We start from the raw sequence: 9,864 nt of genomic DNA on the forward strand, positions 1-9,864 counted from the left end.
AACTTGTTCTTGTCTTCCGTGTAGGCCTCCACGACGCATGCGCGAGAATATGACGCAGATCCGGAGTTCGGACACATGACCCAGAAGCGATTTGTTTACAAGCAGAGGAAGACGCGCGTATCTAAGCTGTTGGATTCTACATTGATCGTGCTTTAGGTCTCGGCGTAGTGCTCAAATGGGACTAAAAAAGTGTGCATTCCATGGATTCCCGAACGCCGGCGCTACGTCATATTCTCGCGCATGCGTCGTGGAGACACACACGGAAGACAAGCAGAGGTTGAATAAAGTCGTTATTTAGATTTTTTTTTGCGCAAAAAAAATATTGTCTTCGCTTCGTAAAATTATTGTAGAGCCACTGTGGTGAGATGGACTTTGTAACGACGTTTTAAGTGCCTTTTATGGGTCTTGTAAGTGTAAATGTACTGAATGCCAATGGAGGCCTATCTGAAGCCTTTCTTAGCCATCAGCTTTCAACAAAAATATCTTAATTTGTGTTCCGAAGATGAACGGAGGTCTTCCGGGTGTCAAATGACATGAGGGTGAGTAATTAATGACAGAATTTTCATTTTTGGGTGAACTAACCCTTTAAGATAATATACAGTACACACAGATCAAAATTTCATAACCACATTTGTATTTTTTTTTCATAATTTACCTCTTGGGGGTAGTGCAAGACCCCTACATTATCCCAAGATTCCAAGACATTATCTCACTTATTTTTACTGCATGTAAAGACATTGTGCCTTATTTTTTTTATTTTTTTTTTAAAGAAAGAATAACATGAGAAAGACATACTACATCCTTCATCCTCAACTCTCTCAAGATTAGCTTAGGTGCTCTTAAAGCAGATGTTTTCACAATTTTGTATGTCTTGACAAGTCATTAAAAGTTCAAGATGCCCCAAAAGGCTGCCATATTGAAAAATAATTCTAAGAGGATTATAAGAACGGACAAAACCAGCAGTATTCCTATAAATATTTTTTTTTTTTTAAATACTGAGACAGAACCTTTTAGCCTTTCCATCATTTTCAGCTCATTATAGTGCTATTCTTTGGTTTAAGTTTTGCCACGACAGTCCAATATATTTCTGATCTCAACACCCTGTCCATTGTTCACAGCACGTGTGCCCTCTACCCCCTGAATCACGTGAGCGCAGGAAACATAAACCTCTTCCTCAGGGACCTGATAGCTTCTGTTTGAAGACCAAACACAAACCCAAAGTATTTTACAAGAGACCATCAATGTCTGTATTTCATCCTCAAACTGATTTAATGATTGAATGGGTTCAATCAGGGTTTTTAGGTTCAAGATACAGGGTGAAAAAAAAAATCTGGAGGATATTCTTTGGAGTCTCCCCAGTTTGTTGAAACAAACTGTTACATCTGGTGGCCTGAAGTTCTCCAGTGCACAGGCAGGGGAAGAAAAAAAAAGCTCTCCCCCAACCAGCCTTTAACGAGAACAGTGTGTCTGGAACTGGCCCAGTCAGTCTTTCTGAGACAGAGTAGAAGCAGAAGAAGGAGGAGGAGGGGAGAACAGGAGTTTCTTCCTCCCTCTCCAATCCAACTGTTCTTCATCGTGCAGTCTGTAACAACAGACATTCAGCTTGAGAGGAGGAAACAGCACAAGCTTTCTTCTCCATGTAAGATCATCTCCAGTCTGCGTGTTTTAGAACTTCAGCAATTGAAAGTAAGTATGAATTCAGATTTCAACTTTTTTTTGTCTGTTTTCTATTTTAGTAATGCCGTCCCTGTCCATGTAATGATAGACAGATGACTTGCCTTACAGGAATGCACAGCTTTAAAAGGGTCCATATCCATATGTGGCTAACTAAGTTTAAAACTGTTCTCTAACTGTTCAGAAGATTTTGTGACATAGAATAGTTTCTGAATGTACTCTCGCTGTTGACATTGGCAGGGTGACCCTTAAAGACAGGGATTTGCATAAAAGGAAGTTAATGTGTACAGGACAGAACTTTCATACATTTTGAACTGCTTTGAAGCTGATGTAAAAACACGGACAGAGACTAATATTAATGCTTTGTGTGTGTGTGTGTGTTGGAAAATGAGGCGCCATATAAGCTTGATACTATTTCCATTGTGAAGCAAATGCCCAGTGATGATTATGGTCGTCAGCTTGAGCACAGATGGCAAAGAGCAGAGAGATCTCTGATGAAAGATCTTTGTTTAAAGAAACAAATCATTATAACTTATGTTTTGGTTCACCAGCTGTTTTGTTTTGTGAAACTATATATTATACACTATACTTGAATTAACTATAGACTTTTTTTGTTAAGAATTTACAATAAGATTAAATTTGTTAACATTCATTTAGAAATACATTCTAAATAACTTTCTTTACCATAAACAATATACATTATGAACATACACAAATTAACAATTAACTATAGTACTTTTTAAAAATTAAATAAATCCTGTTAAATTCTTGTTTATTGTTAGTTCATGATCTATGCATTAACTAATGGTAATAAATTGAGCCTTATCGTAAAGTGTTACAGCAGACATGCCACTGATGTTCATCCAATGAGATTTCCAGGTGGCACTTTGATTGCACCACAGGAAAGACAACTGCAGTGAATGAATGTCACAACGAAGTGAGAACATACCAAAGTCTTTTTATTTGAACTATTAGCAATTCAAAAGTTTGTGAGTCTGTCAAAAATATGTTTCAAGAAAATGTTGCTAATGTTCCCATGAAATCATGAAAACGTTATTTCTGAATGTTCAACATATTCAGATTTTGTTTTTTAAATGCATTGGGAACTTTTCTCTTGGTTATACAAATGTTTGTGAAAATGTGAAGGGAAAATGTAATTTGATTATTTTGCAAATGTTCGGGAAACATTGTTAAATGTTACACTTTGAACCAATCTATTAGCATTACTGGAAGAACATTCATAACTCAAGAACCTTGCCAACAAATGTCAGCCAAAGTTCTGAGAAGATTCTCGGTTAAAAACTTTTAAAATGGAGCAATTAAAAATGTTTTTTTTTTTTTTCAAATCACCTCAGGTATTCAGTCACAGGATGGACCACTCAGCTCTCCGATGCCTCATCGCCATCGGCCTGCTTGTTACTCTGTTAACCAGGCATGCCATTAATGGCACCCCAGTCATTTTCAATGACTCTATGGAGGGCAGTGGGCAGTTGGACTCTGAAAGCACAGACCTGATTGCCACACCTAGCATTTCCTCCTTCCTCAATGAATCGGTAAAGACCACCTCCATATATGGAGAAAAACATGCCAAATCGTTCTTTAATCAGGTGGTGGATTTCCTACAAGACAATCACCTTCCCATAATCGTCATTACCACTTTACTTTTTCTCATACTCACCATCCTCTGCTCGGCTGCCATCTTGAGTCGCCGACGTAAAGTCAGCACCTACTACCCTTGCGCTTTCCCCTCCAAGATGTACGTTGATGAGCGAGACAAGACTGGAGGAGTGCGCTTCTTCAACGAAGTCCCAGAGAAAGCCAACACCAGCTCCAGTGAGGAGCCGGTGAATTCTGCCAGGCAGCTCCAAGAGGACATTATGCTGGCTACCAAGAACCTCCGAACTCCAGTCAAGACTTCATGGAAGGAGAAGAATGAAACAGAAGATCGAAAACCTGCAGATGAGGAATGTCCTCAGGGCGACAAGTGTCAAGAGAAGAGCTGTGGCCTGTTAGAGGACAAGACCACAAATCAGACTGCCATGGAGGATTCTGCGGAAAAGAGCAGCCCCAGCAGGTCCCAGGACAGAGTCCCTGCTTGTGACATGGAAAAGACTGACCCCTTGGACTCTGGGCCCCCTGAAGAGAGCAAACATCCATCTGAGCCAGAGAATTTGGAGATACAAGAGCACACGAACAAACAGGAAGTTGCTACTTCAGACTCACCATTTATCAGTGAAGAGAAAACAGCATTTTAGTGTGGACATTTTTAAAGCCTTAAAGAAAACACTTAGAAATAAATACAGGCCAAAGTGTATTTCTTGGACATATTGTAAAACTAAAGAACGTAGTTTGAAGTTTCATTGAAATGACCTGATTTTTTTCAGGAATATGTATGGCTTTAACATTGTGACTGTTTACTTTGATGTACCAAATATAAATGTACTCTGCTTTAAATTAGTATTTTAATTTACTTAAATGTAAATTATATGAACGGATGCCTATTGGGCAAGACTTTAACATAAAAATGGCATTTTAAACATAAGTCGTCATGAATCTCTTTTGACGTGTTGATGACTAACCCTAAATCAGAAACGCTCATTATTCTAGTTTGCTTTACTCTCTTTTAATAGAGATTATATTTATAAAGACTGAAAGGGTTAAGTAGATTGTGATGGCTTATACGTAAAGAATTTATGTCTCATGTAATGTTCTCACTCTTCTAATGTCTCACAACTTTGCAATGCACTGCAAACACATGCGCATACAGAAAATAAAGCAAGCACATTAGCTACTCCAATTAAGGAGAGGAGCCTCGGTGTAGAAAAGCTTTGCTGTGAGCCAGGTTATTGTTTACATATTCTGGCTCTAAATATTTCCTTTCAAGGTCGAGAGGCATTCAACCGCAGCTGCTGAATGCCACAAAGTCCCATGCCACCTTTCATACAGTTTAGTCAAAAGATCATTTAGTCACAACATGTACTTTATGAAGAACACAATATTCTCAAATAAACTAACTGTTTGCATCTTTAGGAGACATCACAATTTGATTAATACTTCTTTATTTAAATGTTCAAGATAAAAAAAATGTTTGAATGAAAATGAAGTCAATAAATACTGGCCAATGCTATTACTTCACTCACCATTGGTGGTTTTGTTTCAGATCTATTGTGGCTATCTGTTTAACACCTTAAAAGTTCATTAAACATATATCACATTGAGTTTCATAAATTGAAAGAACATTACACTAGCTATATTGCATACAAAAACAGTGCTTCTGAGAATTCAGATCTTATTTTAGACCCCTGCATTAGTGGCAAAACAGCGCCATCTATGCGTTTTTCCACCCAGATCTTCTAGAACTATTATGAAGAGTTCTTTTTTTTTTTTTTTAGAAGCAAGAATAGATCACAGTTTAAAGGGGAAAAGGCATATAATATCTATGTTGAAACCAAGTGTAATGCAAAAAATCAGTTCTAAAAAAAAAAAAATCAAATTTTAATTGTAAATGTGCTTCCTATTTATTGATCCCATGGGTATGCAGCATTAAATCCAACATGCCTGATGTTTACATATGCTTTATTATTAACAAATAGGCGTAATTGAAAGACCATTGAATAAAAGCCCAGCAGGATAAAATAAAAAGTGCAATCAAAGTCACATTTTTTCGTTCCTTCAAACTAAATAGAACAAGATTTGTGCGCAAATTCAGCTAGCAAGTGAAACCACTATTACTCCTTTCATGACATCAACATATTTAAATATGGCTTGGACTGTAACATTCTATTGGTCAGTGCTTTTACATTGTGCGTTTAAAAGACTGGCTACAGTGCAAGAGTTGAAGAGCTTTGGTCTAAACTCAAAGGGAGGTTTTAGAGCAGTGGTTCTCAACTGGTTTTGTTTCAAGACCAAGATTTTACATTGGACATCAAATGGTGCCCCAAACCTAAACACTGAGATGTATTAAAATTACCATAAACTTAGTAGAGACCAAACAATATGCAAAATCAATGTCATTGCATAATGGAAGAAAAAAACACATTATTCTCTTCCAAGTCAATATTTAACTCTGGTACACATTTCAATACTGGCATTTAGCATGGTTTTATTGTCCTGCTGCCTACGATCTAGTAAAAACAGACGCAAAACCCCATTTGGTCATGAAGCACCAGTTGCGAACCACTGATTTAGAGGATCAAGTGCACCTCCTAGTTGCGGGACACAGCGATCTTCTCACCCGGTTCACCTTCCTGTTTCATTTGGTAGTCTGCCAAAGCTGCTTTAATGGCATCCTCTGCCAGCACTGCAAAGAACAGAGAACCAGGTCAGTTACAGAACAAACAATTAAGATTTGCATTACACATAAACTCACCTAAAGGATTATTAGGAACACCATACTAATACTGTGTTTGACCCCCTTTCGCCTTCAGAACTGCCTTAATTCTACGTGGCATTGATTCAACAAGGTGCTGAAAGCATTCTTTAGAAATGTTGGCCCATATTGATATAGGATAGCATCTTGCAGGTGATGGAGATTTGTGGGATGCACATCCAGGGCACGAAGCTCCCGTTCCACCACATCCCAAAGATGCTCTATTGGGTTGAGATCTGGTGACTGTGGGGGCCATTTTAGTACCGTGAGCTCATTGTCAGGTTCAAGAAACCAATTTGAAATGATTCGAGCTTTGTGACATGGTGCATTATTCTGCTGGAAGTAGCCATCAGAGGATGGGTACATGGTGGTCATAAAGGGATGGACATGGTCAGAAACAATGCTCAGGTAGACCGTGGCATTTAAACGATGCCCAATTGGCACTAAGGGCCTAAAGTGTGCCAAGAAAACATCCCCCACACCATTACACCACCACCCTGCACAGTGGTAACAAGGCATGATGGATCTATGTTCTCATTCTGTTTACGTCAAATTCTGACTCTACCATCTGAATGTCTCAACAGAAATTGAGACTCAGACCAGGCAACATTTTTCCAGTCTTCAACGGTCCAATTTTGGTGAGCTCGTGCAAATTGTAGCCTCTTTTTCCTATTTTTAATGGAGAGGAGTGGTACCCGGTAGGGTTTTCTGCTGTTGTAGCCCATCCGCCTCAAGGTTGTGCGTGTTGTGGCTTCACAAATGCTTTGCTGCATACCTCGGTTGTAACGAGTGGTTATTTCAGTCAAAGTTACTCTTCTATCAGCTTGAATCAGTCGGCCCATTCTCCTCTGACCTCTAGCATCTACAAGGCATTTTCGCCCACAGGACTGCCGCATACTGGATGTTTTTCCCCTTTTCACACCATTCTTTGTAAACCCTTGAAATGGTTGTGCGTGAAAATCCCAGTAACTGAGCAGATTGTGAAATACTCAGACCGGCCCGTCTGGCACCAACAACCATGCCACGCTCAAAATTGCTTAAATCACCTTTCTTTCCCATTCTGACATTCAGTTTGGAGTTCAGGAGATTTTCTTGACCAGGACCACACCCCTAAATGCATTGAAGCAACTGCCATGTGATTGGTTGATTAGATAATTGCATTCATGAGAAAATGAACAGGTGTTCCTAATAATCCTTTAGGTGAGTGTAAATGTCAATGTCAACCTGAGCAAATACTAGAATGCTAGAAAATATTGTACAAGCATAAATGAATTAAAAATCATAGAAAATCAGAAATCTTACTTGAGCAGTGCAGTTTGACTGGTGGAAGTCTAAGCTCCTTAGCAATCTCAGTATTTTTTATGTTGAGGGCCTCGGCAACCTGTACATGCAAGCAAATGTCAAGATCATTTTTAGGTCTGATACCACGATTTATTAGGACAAGTGTTCCGTTGCAATCAAATCAAGCTGTGTCAAAATACAGATTGGAAAAGAGGATAAACATTTAAGCCAAAGCAATAAGAATTGTAACTAGAAAATGTGACCATTTTTGCTTACAGATTTGCCTTTCATCCACTCAGTAGCCAAGGAACTGGAAGCAATAGCAGAGCCACAGCCAAAGGTTTTGAACTTGGCATCCACAATCTTCCCAGCATCATCCACCTCGATCTAGGTGGGAAAAAAAACAAAACACGTGAGTCCATTAAATACATAACCACTGTGTGAAGTGTGGTGATAGCTTCATGTTGGGCTGCTAACGAACAACGTTGCTGGTTTAAACTCCAGAAGGAGGCATAAAGTGGAGAAATTGGTTTCCCCCCATCAGTATTTGGGACTGAAACGCAAACCGCATCAGTAATGACTAGTTTAAAAATAATAATAATAATTTGTTTAACATTTAATTTTGTGAGATCAGGGCCCAGTTTCACAGACAGGGCTTAAACTAAAACAGGATTAGGATTTAAATGCTCTAAATAAATTAAGTAGCTTTTATAGATGTGCCCTAGCAAAAAAAAAAACAAAAAAAAAAAAACATTACTGGTGTGCATCTTGAGACAAAACCATGATATTTCAATGCATATTTTAAGTGCAAGTTGCTTTGAGTTTAACCAACTCAAACATGCATTTTAATTTAGGACTAGCTTAAGCCTTGTCTGTGAAACCAGGTGAAAGTTTATATGGGAAAAAAAGTAAATACTGCTATAAAAACTGGATTAGACAACAGAATCTTGATCAATACATTTGAGCGTTTACATAGATAATTGGTTATTTGTTGAATATGGGTGTTTGGGTTACTGCATTTACAATTTTGGATTGTTTGTTGATTGTTTTACAATTTAGAATTCTTCAATCCAGATTCATCCCGTTTAAATCCTCAATCCAATCTGAGGCTTCAGACATGTTATGGAAAATTAAGATCCTGCAATATTGCCCTACTCATGTAATGATACACGACAGTCAATGACCCTACAGTAACAACATACACAGTCCAAATATAATTTAGGATGAACAGTAAAAGCAGTCATTCACAAGACCTAGTTAGGCAAGACAGGATTACCTGCAGTTTCATCACATCTCCACATGCAGGGGCACCAACCAACCCTGTGCCCACATTCTTGGCATTTTTATCCATAGATCCTACATTTCTTGGGTTTTCATAGTGGTCCACAACCTTCAAAATAAAAATACATTTTAGGGGAGGGGCCAATTGAGTTGTTTGGCTCAAAGTCAGAATCATGTATCAGTGCATTATACAAGACAAATAAACGACCACACAGCTCTCCAATGGCCCCCATTTGTACCCAGTTAGTTTTGTAATCATTTTGCTATACAATTTTAAAAAAAAAGTTGTCATTTGTAAAATAAAAAAAGTATTTGAGATGTTTCAAAAGATGTTGCGTTACATATAAGTCCTTGGCTCATTCAAAGAAACCAGTAACTCATTTAAGTATTCAACTTATACAAATGTGATTTGAAAAACAAGATGAACTGACTTAAAGAATTAAAACGAAACCATGCGAAACGTGGTATGTCCTATGTTAGTGGTTATGAAACGTCAACCACACAGGAAACCACTTGAAATACATGAGGACAAAGCAGAAAACTGTATTAGTCTATTGACATGAGCGTCATGCTAGCTTACCTTTTTGTGATACCCATATTGCATCCCAAAATGTGGGGCTGAAAGTGTTTTGAGAAATAGCGGAGACGCGCATTTCTTCGCCAGCAAAGCCGCCATGATATCTATAATGACGCACTTGAAACTCTCAAATAGCGGATTTATACGCCGTTTAGTCTCGTACTTTTCAACAAACATCGCGAGATATGAGACAAGTGGAGCCCGAATTTTATGCATACATTAGTTTTAACCCTTTATTATTTATATATACTTTTATATACACGCATTATTATACTTTGCATACACTTTATTGTTCTAACTTGAATAGCTTATACGTTTTTAATTGTAATATTTAGGCATTTAAGCTAAAAAAGTTTACCCCCATACAGTAAATAAAGATGACAACGACGATATAATAAGAATTGTAATAAATCGAAACTGATAAACTCAAAAATGGTTGTTTTGTAGAGCAATAGAGTATATATATTTGTTTTACTTTTATCCAGATGCCTTTTCCTTTGTTAAAACTTTTCAGCTTCCGTGGTGCATTTATTATGTATATTAAATAATAGGATACATGTCTATTATTATTAACAGTGGTCCTTGCAGTAGTGTGCTATTGGTCTCTATTGGTGACTGACAGCGCTGACAGCCAATCATTGAAAAGGGAGGAGGAGAGGATTTTTCAAACCTCAGGAAATGG

General features: G+C 37.9%; 2 protein-coding genes across 2 annotated transcripts; one reads left to right on the forward strand and one right to left on the reverse strand.

Moving 5' to 3' along the window:
* The first annotated feature begins 1,499 nt into the window (after positions 1-1,499).
* tmem119b (transmembrane protein 119b) lies at positions 1,500-4,814 on the forward strand. The gene is made up of 2 exons (XM_079814304.1): positions 1,500-1,686; positions 3,030-4,814. The coding sequence occupies exon 2, from the start codon at positions 3,045-3,047 to the stop codon at positions 3,927-3,929; it is 885 nt and encodes a 294-aa protein (XP_079670430.1). The 5' UTR covers positions 1,500-1,686; positions 3,030-3,044; the 3' UTR covers positions 3,930-4,814.
* A 419-nt stretch (positions 4,815-5,233) lies between these two features.
* iscub (iron-sulfur cluster assembly enzyme b) lies at positions 5,234-9,340 on the reverse strand. The gene is made up of 5 exons (XM_079814305.1): positions 9,186-9,340; positions 8,601-8,714; positions 7,601-7,711; positions 7,346-7,424; positions 5,234-5,974 (listed from the first exon to the last, which is right to left on the reverse strand). Exons 1-5 carry the CDS (start codon positions 9,279-9,281, stop codon positions 5,880-5,882), a joined length of 495 nt encoding a protein of 164 aa, XP_079670431.1. The 5' UTR covers positions 9,282-9,340; the 3' UTR covers positions 5,234-5,879.
* Positions 9,341-9,864: the final 524 nt, after the last annotated feature.

The sequence above is a fragment of the Gobio gobio genome, assembly GCF_949357685.1.
Source record: "Gobio gobio genome assembly, chromosome: 4".
NCBI lineage: Eukaryota > Metazoa > Chordata > Actinopteri > Cypriniformes > Gobionidae > Gobio > Gobio gobio.